The sequence below is a fragment of the Elgaria multicarinata genome, chromosome 2, assembly GCF_023053635.1.
Source record: "Elgaria multicarinata webbii isolate HBS135686 ecotype San Diego chromosome 2, rElgMul1.1.pri, whole genome shotgun sequence".
In the NCBI taxonomy this organism is placed as follows: Eukaryota; Metazoa; Chordata; class Lepidosauria; order Squamata; family Anguidae; genus Elgaria; species Elgaria multicarinata.
In genome coordinates this window covers 39,448,619-39,472,345 of record NC_086172.1, presented here as the reverse complement: position 1 = coordinate 39,472,345, position 23,727 = coordinate 39,448,619, and the positions used below count along the sequence as shown (strand labels likewise).

Sequence of the window (23,727 nt, the reverse complement as noted above, 5' to 3'; positions counted from 1 at the left end):
GGGCACTTACCCTTAAAGCACATATGGGCAACCTGCAGCTTGCATTCTTTGTGAGGCCTGCAGAGCTCCAGAGAGGCCCACTAACTTTTCCTTGCAGCCCAGCTGATCAGCCTTCAGTTGGGCAGCGGAGAAAAGACCATTGTTCTGACACTGTTATTGGCAGCGCTGGGACAGTGATCTTGATTAGGATTGCTGGGGGAGTGAGGGGGCCTTAAACTCACCCTACCCCCCATCTCCCTGATCCAGGTGCTATTGAGATTGCTGTTTTTTCCTTGCTGCTAATCTGGATCTGGATCAGAATCACATTGTGGTGGGAGGGACAGAGGCTGTAACATTACCCCCTTCCTAATAATGCTGCTGCAGGTTGAGTCACTGTTTCTAACAGCACTGGGTAAAATAGCAATCTGGATTGAGATCGCTGGGGGTAGGAGGGGCTTTAACCTCGCTGCCCCCCCCCGGCAACACTGACATCAAGATGACTGTTTCCTTGGGGCTGTCTTCACGGCGCCGGGTTGTTGCTGCTCCGCTGCCAAACCCAATGCTATTGTTGGTGTGCAGTGGCGGCCAGTTGTCCTTATGAGGGGAAGCAGTGAGGGCTTTCTGGCGGCCGTTAGACTCACCAGGCCCACCCCCTCCCACATCTTCTGGCAACCAATAGGAGGTCACCTTCCACCCACGAACACCCCCAGGGTGGCTCTGAGAGAGGACAGACTGGCAGAAGAGCCGGGCTGACCTCACTGTGGCTGGAAAAGTCAGTGTAAATCCCCGACTTTTCAGCTGCGCATCTTTGCCTCTTTGCCCCGGGTTCGCTTCGAATCTGCTGCTGCGTCATATAAATGACACAGCACGGATTCGGAGCCACTCCAGGGCAAAGACGACGTCAAGACAGCCCCCTCTGTTGCTAATAGGACTGGGGAAACAGTGTCCGGGATCTGTTTTGCTGGAGAGGGGGAAAAGTCGTTAACCTTGCCTTCCCTGCAGCACTCTCCATGCTGAGTTTGCGGTTTCCATGTAGCTAACAGCAATCTGGATTGGGATTGCCTCCCCCAGAGATACATCATCCCTTGATCTCAGCAGGCAGAGAGGGGAGGTTTAAACCTTCCCTACCCTGTGAGTGGAGATGTCTGTGTGTAGAGAGAAATGTGTGTGTTTGGCCCCCAACACACCACGTGAAGCCCTCAGGGAGAAAATGGTTGCTCACGCCTGCCGTAAAAATATCTTTCCTAAGGCTTCGTTACTGGCAGAAGAGCTTTAGAGCGTCATCACACAGGGGAAAATCACGTTTGCTTACCGCCTGCATGTTTGACCGTCATTACTTCCACTTTTGAAAGAGAAAGTAAAGAATGTGCATGTCACCCTGTTTTGATCCTGCTGCTTCTCCTGCTCGCAGCAGGAGATAGCGGCAACTTCCATCTTTAAAAATAAGTCAGGCTTACTGGGGTGTTTTTTAGTGGCACGAAGAAGGCTAGAAGGGGCGGGAGGCAGACGGTGTTGTGAGACGGACCCGCAAAAATCCGTGAGTGCCCAGCAACCAGCATGGAATAAAATGCTTGACAGATGGAGTTCTTAAGCTAAAATATGGTTCAAGTATTCTTTTGCCATTCCCCTGGCCATTTTGCCTTTGGCTCCACCCACGATTGGAATGCAGTTCCCAAGAATGTCTCCCAAATGGAATTTGGTCCTTCGGTTGAAAGAGATTTTATGGCATAATACGTTGATGACTGCACTGTTTTGCTGTAACTGTGGCAGAAACCTGGTTATGAAATGCCATTCTTCTGAAGAATTTGACGCTAATAAAAGACATTCTTCTCATACTGGATGCATAGGTGTCAAAATCCAAATTCAGCCCCAAGAAACAATTTCTTTATTCAGAATACATTAAGCACCCTAACAGAGCAATCCTTAGAATAAGCCCCACATTGTTTTGAGATTTACAGCCTAACTAAATACATATTAGAATAAAATAATATACTCTTTTGTTTGCATATGTTTACTGTTCCCAGGATCAGTCAAAAAGCAGTATAGCAGAGGCAAGTAGGATGAGAACAGATGACCTGTGATCCAAAATAACGCCCCCAATTTAGTACAAAGTTGCTGTGCTTCTTTACTCCCACCACACAACAGCAACTCCTTATATCAAACTTTTCCACATGAGGCTGTTAATCCATTGAAGAATCTACTTTCAGTTTTGTCTCAGAATTAAGATCTGAGCTCTCCTTAAAGAGTTTTTCCTTTCCTGCTTTTCTGCTACATAACCTCTAGGAGATGCTGTGCTATGGCAGAATAATGCGATTATACAAGTAGGAAAATGCATTTTCTTTTGCTTTCAGAAATAATACTCCACTTTACCCACTCTGAAAACAACAACCCAGGAAAGTGCTCTTAAAAAAACAGAAATGTAGTTCTTTAAAGGTTCTTTAGACTGGAGGGTCACAACAACATCTAAAGAACCCGTAAGAAAGGAATGATGACCCCACAATAAATGCCTCGTGTAGAAAAGCTCATTGTGTATGGATTTTTTTCTAAACCCTAACATTTCAAGAGTGGTTTGGCAGGCAACACGGTGGGGTGTTGGGAAGAATTTAGAAGTCCTACTATATTTGTAGAACATTTGATGCATGGCCCTTTGGATCAAGATGAAGGGTATGAAGAGGCCAGTTCAAAATTTATGGTCAACATAAACCGCTGTAATCCTGTATAGTGCAAGCATTATTTTATAATGGGGAGGGCGAAGGAGAAGAACTTACAACACTTATCCAAATGATTACCATTCTTTAACTTGGCTGAACTTCGTAAGAACCAAATTGTAAAATTATAATATGTACAAAATAACATAATCCTTGGTATTTCTTTGCTGGTCTTAGAAAAAAAATATCACATAGAATCTGATTTCTATTTTCTTGGTTGCAGTGCAATCTTTAAAAGGCTGTTTAGTGCTTAGGAAGGAGCATGTTAGAGAAAGAAAACCAATCTCAACAGTTTACCACACAAATAAAAATAGTTGCGTCTTCTGACCTGATGGTCTTATTTACTATGAATACCAAGAAAGTTGTGGGAGAATATTATCATAGAGTTTACGCTTACTGCATTTATTAAGGCAGAGGCAATGTCGGCCTATTTTCCAGAAGAACATATTTATTTATGATGTAAAACATTCACTAGAATATTCCAATTCAAATGGTATAAACAGCAAAACACAGAAACATTTCAACAACATTCCGAGCTGTTTTGCTTTGTTGAATTGTTTTAGCTATTCTGGGAACTAAGGTCACACAATTCATATCACAAAACCCAGGAAAAAATATAGCAAAGGATTCTAGAGCAGAACCCAGAATCATTTTCATACATGTCGGCAGAGAAACAAACCAATAATAGAAAAATCTATTAAGACTGTCACGATTTATTTTAAGATACTTATATTTACAAAAGAAGAAGAGGTTGTGCATTCCGCTGCCTTTGTACCTCACTCTGAAGAATCATGACAGCATGGTTAAAATGATGGTGCTCCAGAGTAGCAGAAGTCCCATAGAGCTGAGCCAAAGCAGATCCACTCCTGAAAAAAATGCAATAGACACAAAAGATCAGTACTGCTACTTTCAGCATATGCTCCTAAGAGAAATCCTGTCCACAATTTCACCACTAATGCATGCATTCCCCTATACAAACAAACAAACCTTGAAAATACCTTATACAGCCATACTGAAGCTCATTTCATACCTTGCTGTATATCACAACGACGGATGTTAGTTGTATATTTAGCCACTGCACCAATCACCCAGAATAAACAGAAAATCAGTCCTCCAGAGCAGGGCTAATCTAGGACCATATGCTGAACATATAGTGGTGGCCAAAATTGTGGACAGTTTTTGAAATTTTCATGTTTTGCAACTTTGCATGCCTATAGAAAATGTTCTGTTTCACAAAATTCAAATGTTTATATATCAATTGAAAGACCTGATTCATGTAACGCAACAATCCTGCTTCTTTTCCTGGGTGTCCAATCAACTCTTTTCTTTGGTGCCATTGCTCTATTTATGATATACGTACATACACTTTTAATTTGAGAAATATTTCAAATAGTCACACAATCTCCAATTGTGCTTCAGTTACAGAACAAACAGCAAAACTGACTTTCCCCAACTTGAAACATGATGTTTCGCAGCTACTGCCATGTGATTGGCCAGTAGGACTGTGATTGGCCAGTAGGGTTTGCAGTTCCAATCTGCTTCTTCACTCAATCACACCTGTGTTCGTTTTTAGACTAAAGTAAGCATAACTTTTTTTGTACTGCAGATATTTGCGTTCTGTTTTTTTCGTATTGAATTCAGCATTAAATTCTCTTTCAATAAACATTTGAATTTCGTGAAGAACAATTTCTATAAGCATGGTATTTACATGTGCCAGAATGTGGAAGTCCATTGAGTTCTGCAATTCCTGCAAACTTATGACTGCAATTTCTGATGCAGGAAGTGATACACATGCAGAAGTCTGCTTAAGTGTGTGGAACCTCCTTAGCTGCCCTGAGGTGTCCATATGGACACAGACACATAAATGCAGGGTGCATATGGCACATATACTAACAGATGCACAAAAATGCACTCATAATCCTTATATAGCTATGCTAAATTTTAGGGTGGGTGCAGCATTTTCCTTTGTTTTGTGCCACAGTACTACATAATAATACAAGAGAGAGGGACTTTTCTGTGGTGGCCCCCCAATTGTGGAACAATCTCTCTGATGAGGCCCGCCTGGCACCGACTTTGTTATCTTTTTGGTGCCAGGTCAAGACTTTTCTCTTCTCTCAAGCATTTATCAATATGTAATTAGCCCGGGTTTGTTTTTGTATGTTTTTGTGGTTTTAAATTGTATGTTTTTGTGATTTAATTTTTTTGTATATTGTTTTTCAGTGTTTTTATCCTATGTAAACTGCCCAGAGAGTCTTGGCTATGGGACAGTATACAAATAATAATAATAATAATAATAATAATAATAATAATAACAACAACAACAACAACAACAATAATAATAATAATGCAAAATTTCCAAAGAATCAACTAGACCCAGACACAAAAAAGTCCAATGCCAATTATAATTTCACCCTTAAATTAAGCAGCAATAAGTGATCTCAAAAATGCTAAAGTATAAATACCAGAGGACCAGTAGGGAATAGACTCTCCACTGGCGCTACTACATAAGGGAATTAGACACTAGTCCTCTTTCCCTTGTTCTGTTTGCTGGCCCATATGATAAGGGGGGAACCCAGGATCAAGGGCATTACTATTACGGACCAGGAACATCTGGTAAAGCTGTTTGCGGATGATGTTCTGTTATTTCTTTCGAATGTGGAAGAGGTTGTGCCTGTATTTTCAGAGATTCTGTCCAAATTTAAAAGCAATTTGGGATTACAAATAAATTATCTTAAGTCTGCACTGTTAAGTATAAATGTTCCCGAAGCAACCTAATGGAAAATGCAAGCTGAATTTCAATTAAACCTTAAACATTCATGCATGCGATATCTAGGCATAGTCATTGCTAAAGACATCCACCAATTGACAATATAGAACTAAAACACAATAATTAAAGTCATTAAACAAAAACTAAATAAGTGAGGGGAAAACTGAACCAATCCTTATTGGCAAGGATAACGTCGTCTTTTAAAATGATGCTATTTCCCAAATGATTATTCTTATTCCAAATTATTCAAATTCCGCCCTCAGAGGCTAAGTTAAAAAGATGTCAAAAGATGGTGGAGCGATACTTTAATAACTGCAGGTTAGCAAAGGGGCCAATGTATAGGCATCAGAAGCAGGGTGGGTGGTCAATATCCATTTTTAAATTGTACCTAGCGACCTTTCAGATTCGCCAGCTTATCCTCATCTTTCTTAAGGACTAGTCACTAGACTGTTCCAGGGGTAACAATGAAAACCCCTTGAAAAATTCCCTAACATAAGGTGCTCAAATACATTTTTAGGTGACGTAGGAGATCCCTTTTTTGCAGCCACATTATAAATATGGCGACCATGGGCTAAGGTCCTTGCACCCCCTATGTCACCATGATTTCCCTTTGTAGATCATCTGGCATTCCGGGGCTTCCACAAACACACCCAATAAAGGTCATGGAAAGGAAAGGGTTTATACCCTTTACGGGACTTGTTCCTAGGATGGAGGCCAATTACTATGGTAACTTTAGAACAGATTTTCTCAGCAGAAGAGCTGAAGTAGATACAAAAGATCCATGCTGGCTCTTTTACAAAACATTTGTACGCTAAATTGCCACCCCCACCCCAAGGTTGTTAACCATTTTTAAGGTCTTTGAGTGAGCAGTAATGCTGATTTAAAGGGGGTGGTACTGTCTGTCTACAGATGGCTATTGCAAGACATGGTTTGAAAATCCAATGGGAAATGGACCTTGATATGAAGCAGTTAGAGGACCAATGGAAAAAGTTCCAGGTATTCCTCTCCCTCCCCCCAAAACCACAATTTCGGCACAAATCGGAGACACATCTTTAAAAACTGTGCATAGATGGCATTTTGCCTCAACCAAACTGTCCAAAATTAACTATACTGGAGAGGTTGTGGGCTCAGAGGAACACTAATACATATATGGCTGGAATATCCAATAGTTCTTGAATATTGGTGGGATACTGGAGGGATATACTTTGTATTTTTTTAAAAAAGGAATCAAACAGGCAAATTCCTTAATTTTATTATCTATAAAATTAGTGGCTTAATTCACTGGTGGACTATATTCACTGGTGAGAATGAACGTTTAATGTACAAGGACTTGTTAAGACTTTCCTTGGCAGGTACTTGTTTGGACGTGGCAGCTCACGGGTGATGGCAGTGGTTGGTCCCATTAGCAGAAAACTGACTCATAAACTGAACGTGTTTAAGGGGGTGGAGACTCAAGACTCATTTATTACTGGCTTGTTTCCATTTATTGAGTAAATCAGCGGAAACGCGGGATGGCAATCCCCACCAAACATTCAGCGTAAATTCCAGAGGGGCATATTATGACATGACTCTGACATTGTATTGTCTGTATCTTAAATGAATGTAGAATGAGTAAAGTTGTACCTATTATAAAGTTACAATAAATACAAAAGTTATTTAAAAATACTTAAGCCATCAAGAAAACAGAATGGATGGTATAGCAGGAAAATAAAATACTAATATTACTACCCTATTCCTGTCTACTTGGAAATAAGTCCCATTGAGTTCAGTGGGACTTACTCTTAAGTAAGTGTGTATAGGATTGTGGTCTAAGTCTTCTGTCATATGTTTAGATGTATTGTTTAAAAATAATTATACTGTAATCTCTGTGTGTGTGTGTGTGTGTGTGTGTGTACACAGCTGCACATCATTTAAAATGCTAAGTTAAATCTTTAAAGGTAAACCATGAACTGTAATTACAAAACTGAGAATTGTTGGGCGGTGGAAGGCAATAGGATTGGACTGTCACAATAGATTAATGTGCACCAGTATTTCACTTCTGGGACGCAGCCCTAAAGCGATGAGATGCAGTTTGTTGGTGTGCGTGTGTGTTTAAAGAAATGTGTATAAGAGATTATGCTAGGAATGAGAAGAAGTCTCTGAGGAGCTTATACTACAAAGCTACACCATACTGATATTTAATCATCATGGGGCAGCTGTAATAGGGAGCGGCGGGCGGGGTGCGGGGTGGAGGTGATAGGGCGAGAATGACTTGGAAACATCATCCCCGGGAGAAAATAATGCTGAGGTGTATTAACAGAGCAATTTCAGGGAGCTGTGATGTTTTCAATCACACACATCTTGAACCTTCAACATGCTCCAATCCCAGCACTTAGAAAGTAAAGGGGGGAAACAGAGAATAATGTTAGGCCTGATTTTAGGAACCAGCTTGTGAGGATGAAAATCACAGCTTCTGTCATGGAATTAACAACTGTTGTTACCAAAGTTCCAAGTGTACTAGAGAGCACGGTCAGATGAGCATTTTATTGCATGCTCGTTACTGGGCACTCACAGATTTTCCCGGGTCCCGCTCATGATGTCGTCTGCTCTCATGTGCCTCCCACCCCTTCTAGTCTTCTTCTTGCCACAAAAAAACACCCCAGTAAGTCCAACTTATTTTTAAATTGCTGCTGTCTAGTGCTGTGTGCAGGAGAAGTGGCGGGATCAAAACAGCCCACTGAAAGGGCCACGTGCAAGTTGTTTATGTGCGGGTGGAGAAGCGATGGTAAGGAAACATGATTTTCCCCTGTGGGATGACGCTCATAGTCACAGCGTGCCTTCTTGTTTAAACCCTGCAGTGATTTCTGTGATGTTATAGAATGATTGGCCAAGCGGGGTTGTCCATCACCCTGCTGGCAGAGGGGCTGCCCTGCCTGTTTGGCCTGGAGAAAATTAATTGCTATTAAAGCTGAAGCTTTGAACTTTTTCGAACTTCCAAAAGTATCACTTTATACTCTGCCCCTAATCCTTAGATGTTCTAAGCTTCACACTTCTTTGGTAGCATTTTGGATGTAATCCTATGCATGTTTGGACAGAAAAAAGTCCTACAACTCCCAGCATGCCCCAGCCATTGTTGAACAGAACAGTTTATTATCAGCCTCTTTTAAACCAAGGGAGAAGAAGTCAGTGAAGGAGCAACCTCAGCCCCAAAGCAAAGCAGTGTCTCATCTGATGTCTTAAACATATGGGGAGTTTTACATGGGAGCTGAGCTTTTATACAAGAGGCATTTATTGTTTGCTTATCATTCCTTATTCATGATTGTTTAAGGGTTCTTTAGACGACGACATAACCCTCTAGTTTTGCTTCTGTTTCTAAAGAGCACTTCCAGCTAGTTTTTTTTAGTGTAGAGGAAATGCAGTATTTATTTGTAAAAGTGAAAGGGATTTTTTCCACTTGTGTAGTTGCATTATTCCACTATACCACAGTGCTACCTAGAGTTTATGTAGCAGAAAACAGTAAATGAAACACTCTTTGTGTACGGCTTGAATCTCAATTCTGCAATGAAACCGAAAGTAGACATAGCAGATTAACAGCCTCATGTAGAAAAGCTCTCATAAACCACAATAAAAGCTACAAAGGAATTAACGGAATGTGCCAAGCACTAACCATGAACAAAAGCCATTTTTTCTGCGTTTTGTAGGAATATGCCTATATTAGCCAAGAAGAACCCTGTTTGTGGAAACACCTGCTTCTGTTTTGAATGCCATCAGTTATATTTCCTGAATACTGCCTGAAATTTCATACAACTGCAACAGAGGAACAAGAATGACAGATGGGGAAATTTCAATGCTTTTCATTTTGGCATATGCAGAGAAATACTCCAACCAATGGAACACCCAAATTCTGTATTACAATTTTATACCAGACAGAAATTCACAGAGGGCAGGCCAAGTCAACAGCATGATACGAAGGGGATTTAAAAGGAATTTAAATTTATGTTTCAGAGTGGGAAAGGAACAGGGAATTGTTAAGATGGATTGTCTCTCTTAAAGGCAAGCATAAGAATACTTTGCTGTGCATGGCACCAGAAATTAATGCTTTCTTGTGTAACTCCTAACACCTTTAACTCTCACCTTCAACAAAGGAATAAGAATGAAGAAACATACTTGGCTTGAAAGGCATTGTTGGTTCCTCTGTGGTCAAGGTCATGGCATAAACATCCCACAATCAAAGCTAAAATTTCAATCTCTGCCAGAATCTCCTGAAATCCTGCTGTCTAAAAAGAAAAAGAAAAGGGGGGGGAGGAAAAACAATGTTGATGATGTCAATAACTGCAGCTTTCAGTGATGCTGTTAAAAATCAGATATATGAACATTTAGTGGGAACCTGAACTGAATCCTATCAGTTGTTAAGGTTGAATGGTTGATCCATTGTTCAAAGCTTTTGAGGACCTTAATACAGATGAAAAAGCAACTATAACTCCAACCAGTAATATACTAGCCTATACGAGCAAAAGGCTTAACTACATCCAGAAGTGAAACGGAACAACTGGGTTGGGTACACTGGTGACAATATATGCGGTGATAATAACAATTTGATGATAATAATGATAAAACAATTTAAAATTATTTAATTTTTCAATCTAATCTAAAACAAATACCAATATATATATATATATTGGACCACGAAAAACTCAATAGTATAACATTTAAAAATTGATACCAAACACGTTTCAACCAATGGTCTTCTTCAGTGGTAAAGTAAACATACACTCATATATATATATATATATATATTCACAATACATACAACACAAATATCAGTAAGCGCTATTGAAGTGTTAAAACCAATTTAAGACGCTTGCCAATCCTTCCTCTAGTACATGTAGACCTATAGAACTGTACATGTTATAAAACAGATAACTGTAAAGGAGGCCAAGGTCTCCACCAAGGAGGATTGGGGTGTTTGTTTTTGGTTTGGCAAGGAACTGCTATAGTCTCACATATGAAGGTCAATGAATAATAAAACAATAGCTCAGGGTGCTGCCCAAACAACTCTCCACCCCAGCTCAAATTCCCAATCAGCGATGAACCTCAATGAGTAACTTCGGGAAAGTCACCCAGTTTAGTTGTGAGGCTAAGGAGGGGCAAGAAACATGCACACCACCTGGCGGAAGAGCGGGTTTAAAATGTAATAAATAAATAAGAGGTGCTGACCTACCCAGGAGCTGGCACACCATCTCAGTAGACTTAATGCATAATGCAAGAAGTCATTACAATATAAAGGAGAATATTTGATCCTATTTTTACCACACACACACACACATACACACACACACACACAGGCCAGTTCCAGGTTTTGGAGGGCTATTGGACAAGGCGCCCTCCGTGGGCCCCTCCTTCAGTGAGTCTACCTTCTGACCACCACTATCACTAGCTGCTATTGTTCCTCATCATCTTTCTCATCATTGCTATGATTTCCTTACTTGACAGCCAGAGAGCCAGGAAGCAATGAGGCAGTGGCATCTACTGTTCCTCCTCCTCACCACAACTATTGTCTGGGCCAAAGTGAGAGGCAGGTGAGAGGTTGCACTGGTGAAGAGGAGAATTCCAATGGACTCTTGTCAGTGGTCCCTTACTGGGCTCTGGACCCTTGGCAGGTGACCAACCACGCCTACCCTTGATACCAGCCTGGAGTGTGTATATCTATTTATATATCTTGCACTACAAGATTTCTTTAAGAAAGAAAGAAAAAAGGTGGGGAGGGGGACACAAGAAAAGAACTGTGTACAGACTGGTTTTCACATTTTGTGTCATATCGACTAAAAACAGCAATAGTACCTGAAGAATAAATTCAGCACCTGAAGGTTCAGTTCAGTTGATCAAATAAATAAATAAATCTTGCAATGAAATGGGACTAAATACCAAATATCAAAGACTATTACAATATATAATTTTCAGTGTGAAGCTATCTTCCTGCCCTCATATTGGGATGGATCCAGACTTAATCATATGTATAGTAGTCCATTAAAATCAATGGGATATAAATTAGTAATGACTAAATTAAGTCCCATTGATTGAAATGTGAGTACTCCATGTATGACTAAGACTGGATCCAACCCAAGATGAGGGCAGGAAGATATCTACTTTGTAAATAAGGTGCTAGAATAAGGATTATGCTTCCTTTGCTTTTAAAATTCAAGTATGTACAGGAAAATGCATAGCGCTGGATCACAGTGGAGCAGAATTTATTTTTGCCAGAAAATAAATGACCTTAACTCACAAGAGCCAGAGTCTCAAGTGAGTTATGGAGGTCATTCTTCCATGTGAGGAAATGAATTTCTTCACACCTGGTCTGCTTTCTACATGTTTTGTTATTAGCACACTGGATTTGAGTTTAATTATTTGTACAATATATCTTAGCTGTTTGTTTTCTTTTCAGAGGGTATCTGAAGAAACACAACTGATTAAAAAAAATGTGGGTCTGATCTTGAGGTCGATCCTACAGTCAAAATTCCTTACTCACACGAGTAGTCTCATTATAATCAATGAGTGCAGTCATGTGAGTTAAAATGATGGATGTGTAGGTTGCAGCACCAGGTCTGAAGCTCTCAAAGGCCAAGCCATACAGGGGTAACAGTATAAATCATTAAACATATAAAAGGACTGCAGAGCTGGGGAGTTATTTTAAAACTTTAATGCTGCATTCATGGCATGACCCTAAGATGGGACTAAATAGCACAGGAATGCAGCTTAGGTTAAAACTCTGCATTTGAGAATGAAGTGCTCCTCTTCACTCTTTGCAAAAAACAAACAAACCTGTAGAGGTCCCTTTTGCTACCCCAAATATATGATAAGTGATTATAATTCAGAGAGATTCTAGACTGGGCTATACAAGTCCATGGACAGTTTATAACTCAGACAGTTATAAAATGCCATAAATTAAATGCCAACACCATCCAATTATTGTCTAAAGAAAAATAAGATAGCAAGGGAGCTGAGTGGTGTGAACCTCTTTTCCCACATCAATGTGACTTTGTAATCCAAACATAAGCAGCCCAGCACCATGAACCTAAACTAACTGTCAGGGTTTGATGGAAGCCAGCATCCTATGTAGCAGTAGGATCAGAGCCCCAATGTAAGCCATTAGCCAGATGGAGGCCAAGGGCAAGTGGTACACACTAAGATGACCATATGAAAAGGAGGACAGGGCTCTTTTTAACAGTTGCATAGAAAAGGGAATTTCAGCAGGTGTCATTTGAATGCCTGCAGCACCTGGTGAAATTCCCTCTTCATCACAACAGTTAAAGCTGCAGTTAAAGCTCTTACAAGAAATACTCACAGACGTGGAGTTTCTTCAGCGAAAGAGTTTACTGAGGCATATAAGCATACATCGTTCCCATACATAAAAATATATATATACTCCGGATGAATGACTGGCTTTGAAGGTGGTGCCGTCGTGAGAGTTTTGGATTCTGGGACCAAGGGCTACGCTACTTGGAACATGGACTGCTGGCAAGGGATGGGTTGCACCTCACAAGGGCTGGAAAGAATGAGTTCGGCTACAGCATGAAGAACTTGATCAGGAGGGCTTTAAACTGAATCTTACAGGGGTGGGAGATGTAAATTTTGAGGCAACAATGGATGAGGGCCAATGCACCACAGTACAGAGAACAGCTCCAACAGTGTCCCAAAATAGTGTCTGCAACAATGTAGGAACAAAGCCAGACTATAAAACACATGGTCTTCGATGTCTATATACTAATGCCCAGAGCATGGGAAACAAACAGAATGAACTTGAACTCTTATTACATGAAGGCAAATATGACTTGATAGGTATAACTGAAACTTGGTGGGATGACTCCCATGACTGGAATATAGGAATTGAAGGATATAACTTGTTCAAAAGGAACAGAAGAAATAGAAAGGGAGGTGGAGTTGCACTATATGTTAAAAATACCTATCCCTGCACAGAAATACAGGCAGATGAGACTGGGAGCCCCGTCGAGAGCGTCTGGATTAAAATAAATGGGGCTAGGAATAAAAAGAATATGATAATCGGAGTCTACTACCGACCACCCAATCAAGGAGAAGACGAGGACGAAACTTTTGAGAAACAAATTGCCAGTGTTTCAAGGAAGTGTGATGGGGGACTTCAATTACCCTGATATCTGTTGGGAGACCATTACTGCCAAAAGCGGCCCTTCCAAGAAATTCCTGACATGTATGGGTGATAACTTTCTCCTACAGAAAGTGGTGGAAGGAACTAGAGGATCGGCAATCCTTGACTTGTTATTGACCAATAGGGATGACTTAGTGGATAAAGTGGCAGTTACGGGAACTCTGGGGGAAAGTGACCACGTCATACTTGAATTCTTGATTATGAAGGAGACAAAAGTCGAGCGTAGCCATACACGTACTCTGGATTTTAGGAAAGCTGATTTTAATAAACTCAGAACTATAATAAGTAAGGTCCCGTGGCAAGGGAGCCTAATGAGAAAAGGAGTGCAGGATGGGTGGGAGTATTTAAAAAAGGAAATTTTAAAAGCACAGTTACAAACAATTCCAACAGGGAGAAAAGATAGAAGACAACAGAGGAAACCAATGTGGCTCCACAAAAAGCTTAGAGATGACCTGAAAACAAAAAGGGATACATATAGGAAGTGGAAGGAAGGCCAGGCTATAAAAGAAGAGTACAGACAAGTGGCGCAGAAGTGACGAAATGGCGTCAGGAAGGCTAAAGCTGTGAATGAGCTGAGATTAGCGAGGGATGCTAAAAGCAATAAAAAGGCTTTCTTCAGATACGTGAGTAGTAAAAGACAGAGGAAAGAAATGGTGGTTCAACTGCTTAATGAGGATGGCAAATTGAGAACAGACGACAAAGAAAAGGCTGAAGTGCTCAATTCCTACTTTGCCTTGGTCTTCTCCCATAAGCGGGTCTATGACCCCCCGGGAAAAAGTGAAGCAGAAGTTAAGGGGGCAGGATTGCAGTTTGAGATTGATAAACAAATGGTCAAAGAACACCTAATTTCCTTGAATGAGTTTAAATCTCCAGGGCCCGATGATCCTAGAGTAATGAAGGAGCTAGCAGAAGAACTCTCAGAACCTTTGTCTATTATCTTTGCAAAATCGTGGAAGACGGGTGAGGTGCCAGACGACTGGAGGAGGGCTAACGTCCCTATCTTCAAAAAGGGCAAAAAGGAGGCACCTAGGAACTACAGACCAGTCAGTCTGACATCCATCTCTGGGAAAATTCTGGAGCAGATTATAAAGAAGTCAATCTGTAAACACCTTGAAATCAATGCAGTGATTACTAGAAGCCAACATGGATTTGTCAGGAACAAATCGTGTCAGACTAATTTGATCTCATTTTTTGATAGGATAACCTCCCTTGTGGACTGTGGGAATGCTGTGGACGTCATATATCTTGACTTCAGCAAAGCTTTCGACAAAGTACCACATGACATTCTGATTAACAAACTAGCTAAAAGTGGGCTAGATGGAACAACTATTAGGTGGATCCACAGTTGGCTACAGAATCGGACTCAAAGAGTACTTATCAATGGAACCTTCTCAAACTGGGGAGAGGCAACGAGTGGGGTGCCGCAGGGCTCAGTCCTGGGCCCAGTGCTCTTCAACATTTGTATTAATGATTTGGACGAGGAGGTGCAGGGAACGCTGATCAAATTTGCAGATGACACAAAATTGGGTGGGATAGCTAATACCCTGGAAGACAGAAACAAACTTCAAAGTGATCTTGATAGGCTGGAGTGCTGGGCTGAAAACAACAGAATGAAATTTAATAGGGATAAATGCCAAGTTCTACATTTAGGGAATAGAAACCAAATGCACAGTTACAAGATGGGGGACACTTGGCTCAGCAATACTACAAACGAGAAAGATCTTGGAATTGTTGTAGATCGCAAGCTGAATATGAGCCAACAGTGCGATATGGCTGAATTAATAGAAGTATAGCTTCCAAATCACGTGAGGTACTGGTTCCTCTCTATTCGGCCCTGGTTAGGCCTCATCTAGAGTATTGTGTCCAGTTCTGGGCTCCACAATTCAAGAAGGATGCAGACAAGCTGGAGCGTGTTCAGAAGAGGGCAACCAGGATGATCAGAGGTCTGGAAACAAAGCCCTATGAAGAGAGACTGAAAGAACTGGGCATGTTTAGCCTGGAGAAAAGAAGATTGAGGGGAGACATGATAGCACTCTTCAAATACTTAAAAGGTTGTCACACAGAGGAGGGCCAGGATCTCTTCTCGATCCTCCCAGAGTGCAGGACACGGAATAACGGGCTCAAGTTAAAGGAAGCCAGATTCCAGCTGAACATCAGGAAAAACTTCCTGACTGTTAGAGCAATGCGACGGTGGAATCAGTTACCTAGGGAGGTCGTGGGCTCTCCCACACTAGAGGCATTCAAGAGGCAGCTGGACAACCATCTGTCAGGGATGCTTTAGGGTGGATTCCTGCATTGAGCAGGGGTTGGGCTCGATGGCCTTGTAGGCCCCTTCCAACTCTGCTATTCTATGATTCTATGATCTTCCACTTACCAGCAGCAACGAAAGAAAATAAACGTTCAATATGTACAACTATATATACATTCCAAAACTGGATGATAACATCATTGCATCAGTCAATTATTAAATTGATGAGGGGTAACACTTTCTCTTATCTTCGACCTTTACAGTTTCATCATTAATGAGCAGCATCTGCTGTGATGGTGAAACTCGGACCTTGTGCCAAGACCAGTTTTGTTCAGGGGTTATTTTTCTGTAGATAAATTTTTGCCCTGACATTTTCATATGGTCATCCTAGTAGTACACACACACAAAATAGTTTATCTTGGCATGCTTGGGTTCATGCTTGAGCTTGGGTTCTCATGCTCCTCTTCCTCTGGAAGACTTGGGAAGGTTTTGCTTATTCTTTTAGTTAACCATGGCTTCCTGATTTGTCCAAACTAAAGATTGTATATAATATTAAGACCCTGTTCAGACAACACACTAAGCCACAGTGGTTAAGCATTTTGAGCTAAACATTATGTCTTAGCGTGTCATGTGAACCATGACTTAGCATTTCATGTGAACCATTCCTAACCATGGTGGCTATATAACCACAGATTAAACATGCTCACTAACCATTTGCTGCAAAACGGTTAGCGGCCTAACCATGGCTTAGCGAGTTGTCTGAACAGGCGCTAACTATAGTTAGTTTAAACAAGCCAGCTTCATAAGCAATGGTTTAAAGTTGGCTTATTTTGAAAATAACTATAATTAGTGCTAAACCACAATCCCTAGTTCAGATGAAACAGGAAGTCAGGTTTTCTATTAGTAAAATTGAAAGTGAAAGCTTCAGGACACCTCCTCCCAAACAAGCAGAGGAGAAAGGAGGAGGGAGCATACTTCTACACCATAGCATGTGTATTTTTAACGGTTTTTAATGCTTTATGTATGTATGTTCTGCGTTTTAAAATGTTAAATTTTGTATACTCATTTTTATCTCAATTTTAGAATTTCTGTAAACTGCCTGGAGAGCTCTAGCTAGGGGGGCGGTATATAAGTGAAATAAATAAATAAATAAATAAATGTGAATGTGTCTCAGATAATCATATCTTGGCTTAATAAATTCAGTTAAAAATCAGGCTTTTGTCCACAGATGTAGCTCATTTACACAAGCTGACAAACAAACCAGGAAGTCTTCCATTGACTATAGTTTCCCATTCCATCCAGGTTGGTTGGTTTAATATTCTGGCTTTTTCTGAAGCTGTTAACCTTTATTTACTGGTTTGGACAAAATGGAAACTATTGTTAATGGAAGACTTCCTAGAGGGGATCTACACTAGTATATGAAACGTTGTTTTTATAGTCATTGAATGTTTTGTTTTTGAACGATTTAAAACGCAGCAGTTTTTAAAACGTTTACTTACTTTTCTCTTTCCGTGGGAATGCATTCCTTTTGGCCACACTAAGAAAATAAATCCGTTTGTAATTTCCCCTCCCACTTCCTCTTCTCTCAGAGACATTCCTCCACCAACCAGCAGCTTCCCAAAAGTGAAACTGGAAATGGCTTGAAAGAAGAGGCTTGAAAGAAAAAAACGGCTCCAACTTTGGGCGCGGAAATGACATAAGCATGCCCCCAGGAATGCGATTGGCTAATTAAGAGCTACAGGAAACCCATTTAATACGATGAAATCGGCCACATCATACCAAATAGAACGAATTATTTCAGAGAAGTTCAAAATAAAAACCGGAGAACAGACAACAATAAAATGTCACAAACTATACGTCATGTGGCGAAATACTACCAAACGCACACTTAAAAACGGCAAGTCACGCTCTAACTTGACTAGTGTAGCTCCCCTCCTAGTTTGTTTGCCAGTTTGCATGAAAGGAAGAGTGAAAGGGCTGCATGCGCAGGCAAAAAGCTCATTCATATCTCGGCTTCTTCAGCTGAGATATGATCATCCCAATGTGGTCAATACATGAAGGGGGAAGGGCAGATAGTCAGTCCGGAACGATCTTTTCAGTAGGGTTGGTCAAACCCTTGGTCACAAGGCCTGCAGGTCATTAGTATTGACTTCAATTGACATATCTCTGTTCAGTTGCTACACAGAGTTGGACTAGATAAGCCTCATTTCTAAGCAACACAGTTCTATATTTGCATAATGTTTCTTATTCAGCTCAGTTCTTATCCAGAGCTTTCTATAAACACTGTGTTGGATGCCCAGTATCAATGGGAAATACATGCAACATACTTAATGTGAAGAATAGCAAAAGGATTAATACTTTAAAAATGATGAAGTACACAGCGTCCACAAAAGCTTATGTTAGAATAAATTAATTTGTTAGTCTTAAAGGTGTCAAAAATTCTTTGTTGCTTTTGCTGCTACGGACTAACATGGCTGCCCTTATGAAAATTATAAAAAAAGAATATTCATTATTCATTATTCATGACCCTTCTGCTTCTCTAAACCTAACCACACTCATTTCACAAATGTCATTCTTAAACATGTAATATCGACATTTTAAGAAGCATATGAAACCAAAAGGATTGTCAGTGTGTTTACTGTAATAGCCAATCATAAAAATGTTGAACTGCAGCTCTCTAGTACAGCCTCACTGACAGTATTATCATAAAATCTAAGATAATCATATGCTTCCCAAGCCCTGCATTACCAGTAAGTTGTGCAAAATTATGACATTCCATAAGAAGTTATGTAAATCTTAGAAAGAAAATGGATGAAATGACAAAATATGTACCTATATTTCAAGGTGTCTTTACTGAAGTATCTATACTTTCAGAGTTTAGTGACAACATCATAATCTAGGTAATATCACACTTAGGAATAATTTAATGGTATGACCATTTATGAGTACAGATTTCAAGGGGAAAAGTGATCCTTGTAGAACAATATAACACAATGAGCAAATCAGTAAAATAGACATTATCCTTTGGCCTTTAATTTAGTCTTATATTTTTAAACACACTGATATTGTCAAAAAATATGTATTCCTAAACTGAACGGTATGTTTAATTATGCAGACTGTATTCCGCATAGTTAAATGTATTGTTCAATTTCGCATATTTTAATTGCAGTCGATCAAATTACTAGCGCTTTTCTGGCTTTCAAATTATGGCTAATGGCTGCACATAATGGAGGTGTAGTATAGTTTGTCTTACACCTATGCATGTCCATTAGAGCATCATCAGAGTGCCTCCATGCATATAATTACAGAAGTTCTAACAGACACATGCAGGCCAAAAAAGGTGGAGCCTATCACCAAGATTCTATCCCTTTTCCTAGACAAGGCCATTATTCCATTTTGAACACCTCGGAGGTGTCTAGACGACGATGCTTTGCAGCTGGTTCCATCAAAACCCCGCAGCATCACTGCTGTAGGGCAGGAACGATAAATTTAGATGGCAGGAGGGAGTGTGAGTTTTCTGGTGGCCATCGGCTCATCAAGACTGCCCCCCGCCCCGTCTTCCTGCACTTAGAATTCAAATAAATTCTGCCCCTATACACAGTGGAGGTTCTACTGCATCACTTTCAGGCATTTCTCCTTGTCTAGGAGACCACGAGTGTCATCAGACAAGCATTTTATCACACACTCATTACTGCCCACTCAAAGTCCTTTTGATGACGTAGTCTGCCTCCCATGCATCTCCCACTCTTTCTGGCCTTCTTTCTGTCACAAAATAAGACCCCCGTAAGTATGATTTATTTTTAGAAGCGAGACTTGCTGTGATCTCCTGCGTGTGCAGGAAAAGCAGTGCAATAATTTTTGTGAAGCACCCAGAGAGTTTCAGCTATTGGGTGGTACAAAAATGTAATAAATAAATAAATAAAAACACCCGCTGAATACAGTAAACATTAAAAAGTATACAAAATTTAAAAACCATCAGAAACATAAAAACAACAGTATAAAAACAACAGTATCCAGTTAAAAACAACAGTTCTGGGGTCCGTTAGCTGTTAAATGCCTGGGAGAAGAGAAAAGTCTTGATCTGGCGCCTGAAAGATAACAGTGTTGGTGCCAGGTGAGCCACATTGGGGAAATCATTCCACAGTGGGAGGGCCATCACCGAAAAGGCCCTCTCCCTTGTTGCCATCCTTTGAGCTTCCCTTGGAGTAGGCACTCAGAGGAGGACCTTAGATGTTGAGCGCAGTGTATGGGTAGGTTCATGTTGGGAGAGGCGTTCCATCAGGTATTGCAGTCCCAAGCCATGTAGGGCTTTATAGGTTAAAACCAGCACCTTGAATTGGGCTCGGAAACGTATAGGCAGCCAATGCAAGCAGGCCAGAATCTGTGTTATATGCTCAAACCTCCCTGTTCCAGCTATCAATCTGGCCGCCGCATTCTGCACAAGCCGTAGCTTCCAAGCCATCTTCAAAGGCTGCTCCATGTAGAGGGCATTGCAGTAATCTAATTTGGAGGTTATCAGAGTATGGACAACTGAAGCTAGATTAACCCTGTTCAGATAGGGGTGTAGCTGAGCAACCAACCGAAGTTGGTAGAAAGCACTCCGTGCCACCGAGGCCACCTGAGCCTCAAGTGAGAGAGATGGTTCTAGGAGAACCCCCAAGCTACGAACCTGCTCCTTCAGGGGGAGTGCAACCCCATCCAGAACTGGTTGAACACCCCCCATCCGGTCAGAAGAACCACCCACCAGCAGCATCTCAGTCTTGTCTGGATTGAGTTTTCTTTGCTCTAAAAAAACCTCGCTGAAAGTGCTGGTTAGATCTAAAGCAGTGGTCTTCAACTGGTGGGTCGTGACTCAAAAGTGAGTCACGAGATGAGTCCAGATGGTTCGTGGCAAAGCTATCGCTGCCATATTGGGCAATTGTGGAAGTGGATCCCATGTTGCAGGCTGGGAGTCCAAGGTGGGTCTCGGGTCTAGACCAGTTGCAGGCCATTGATCTAAAAAATCCATAAACAACCGTGAGTAGGGTATTAGCAATGCTCGATAAATCCCTCATGTAGAAAAGCCCTTTATGTCAAAGGATGCCGAATGTGTCTCCATTCCCAGGATGAGACTCTGAACAGACATAAAAATCTACGATGGTTTTGCAGCCATTCAGACAGTTCAATCCTAAATGTGCATATTCCCATCTAGTCCTATAATTACAATAGCTGAACATCTCAAGCAGAATCAATCAACCTCTAAATTCTGTTCTGTTCCTTGGTGACCTGCCCTAGAAGAACCCTCAAAGTATCTACGAATGGTATAAAGAATGAGGACAAGGGAAGTTCTTATGAGTTCTTCTTTAGTAGTAGATCCAACTTCACATATACATCTTTCAATGATTAAACTACAGATTATGTTACATATTCCAATAAAACCTATGGCAAGTGAAGTCAGGAGCAAAGTTTATACAGAAGCAGACTTACAGTATAACTCCATTGCATATGTACATGTTTACTCACAAGTCTCACTGTGTCCAATGGGGCTGGTGCCCAGGTAAGTGTGCCCAGGATTACAAGTGTGCCTAGGATTTCAGCCTTAGTATTATTAAAATACTTGGGCATTTCCCTCACATTACAAGTTTGACATGGATGCGCTCCTGCAAGTGATTCCCATAACTTACCTCAACATTAAAATCACTCGACTGGCTGCCAATTAGTTTCCGGGCAAAGTACAAAGTGTTGGTCATTACCTTTAAATCTCTAAATGGCTTGGGTCCAGGTTACCTGCGGGATCGCCTTCTCCCATACAGTCCGCCCCGCACACTCAGGTCCTCTGGGGAGAACTTACTTCAGTCAGCCAAGACTAGGCTGACATCAGTTTCCCAGAGGACCTTTTCTTCTGTCGTCCCCGGATTGTGGAACGGCCTACCGGAGGAGATTCATAACATTAACTCTCTCTGTGATTTTAAAGCAGCTTTGAAGACTAGCTTTTTCCAGCAGGCCTACCCAGATCAATGTAAAATCAAGAATTTTTAAGATGTGTTGATTCCTGTACTAATGTTGTTCCTTGCCTCGATCCGAAGGGAGAGGTGGGTAAGAAATATTTATTATTATTATTATTATTATTATTATTATTATTATTATTATTATTATTATTATTAAAAATGTCCTGATAGAATACTTAAATATATACATATAAGTATTACAGAGCTACTTACAGTCTCATATTTGGTTAAGAACTACTCAGATGTATTAAAGATTTCAATGAGATATTCTAAAGCTTGATATACACATCTGTTTGCCACTGCATAGTGACTTTTATTTAAGGCAATAATCTTACGGCAGCTAGGGGTGTGTGTGTGTGTGTGTGTGTGTGTGTGTGTGTGTGTGTGTGTGTGTAATCCATTTGCATGAATTGTGTCATCATGCAACCTACAAGATGAACTCCAGAGGAAAAGAGGTGAAGGTGGGGGGAAGAAGGGTGCTTTACAGAGGGTGGTGTGGCAACAGGATACTTTGAATCCATTCACAATAACAGGTTTCCCAAAAACCTCTGCCACCAGGGGATTGCCGCCTTGTAGAGAAGAAAAGGTCATGTGCGTTTGCTCTAAAAGCTGATGCAGAAGAACTGCAGCGTGAGCAGCGGGAAACAGTTGTGACCCACATTTAGTTGTGTTTTGACAGGTAGTCATGCAGATATACACAGATCCACTGACAAAAGATTGATGTTTAACTCTTCCAAACGCAAAAAGCAGACTTTCCAAACACGGACAGATCTATCTGATCCTGCTGCTTGATAGTTATTTAATCCAGATGAAAAGAAGCTTTTCATCAGAGAATGAGACAAGTTGTCATCCCTCACCACCACCTCCTAGAAGCAGCCTAAAACAAATGCGGCCTTTTAGCTCCACCTAGAGGAAGTCTTACATTTAGATCTATATTGTTATGAATAAAGATGCGGCACAAATTTGATAACATTCATCAGAAGTTCCGTTGGACAAGGAGGGTCAATCTTTGTGCAGCAATTTTAACAATGAAACATCAACCTTCAAATAATTTAACTTGGTTGTCAAGGATGATCAAGGATCAGCTCAAAGTTCACAGAGGAGCTGGCTGAAGGCCAACTGCGAGAGACCTATGATCCAAATCCAGATGTGTGGATGAATTTTATTAAACGTAGCCATGTCGGGGGAAGCTCATTTGATCAGAAAAGCAGCATGGGGTTTAAATCTTCCCTCTACACTCAGAAACTCAGGTAGGGGGTCCCAATCCAGCCCACCTGGGGTCCCAATCTGGCCCCACTGGAATTCCGCAGATGGCCATGCCCCCTTCCTCTGGCCCCACCCCCTTTCCACAACCACCAATCATTTGGTGGCTTCCCAGCTTTTGTGGAGTCCCCCCCCCCAATTCTAAAAGGTTGAAATGCCTCTCTGAAAGCTGAGTTCCTGGCAGTAGGACCTTTAAGTTATAATACACTGGTATATTTGGCTCCACCCCTTTTGCCTTTGGCCCCACCCACCACTGGAATGCAGTGTCCCCCCCAGCTTCTCTGAAGCAGAATTTGACCCTCAGGCTAAAGGAGGTTCAATAGCCCTGCCCTACACCCCCTTCCTGATCTAAACTGCACCACCTCTTTTCCTCTTCCCTCTTCATTTCTTCTTCCTTGTGTGTTTCCTTCTATTTAGACTGTAAACCTGAGGACAGGGGCTGTCTTGTTTTACTGATTGAATGTAAGCTGGTCTGGAAGCCTTTTTGGCTGAGGAATGGGATAATAATACTATAAATAAATAAATAACAAATTAGTGGGCTTCTTAAGCCGATGGGGCGATATCCTAGGGATTGCCCCGGGATCCCCCCCAAACCCAAAACATTTTATAACTAG

At 41.0% G+C, this 23,727-nt stretch overlaps 1 protein-coding gene across 1 annotated transcript in view; it reads right to left on the bottom strand.

The window, feature by feature from the left end:
- Positions 1-23,727, bottom strand: part of PDE11A (phosphodiesterase 11A) — a 199,765-nt gene that overhangs the window by 35,777 nt on the left and 140,261 nt on the right. The window contains exons 13-14 of the mRNA XM_063116335.1: positions 9,601-9,710; positions 3,463-3,553 (exon numbers count right to left, since the gene is read on the bottom strand). Coding sequence (XP_062972405.1) covers positions 3,463-3,553; positions 9,601-9,710 — 201 coding nt within the window. The remainder of the gene's footprint in view (positions 1-3,462; positions 3,554-9,600; positions 9,711-23,727) is intronic.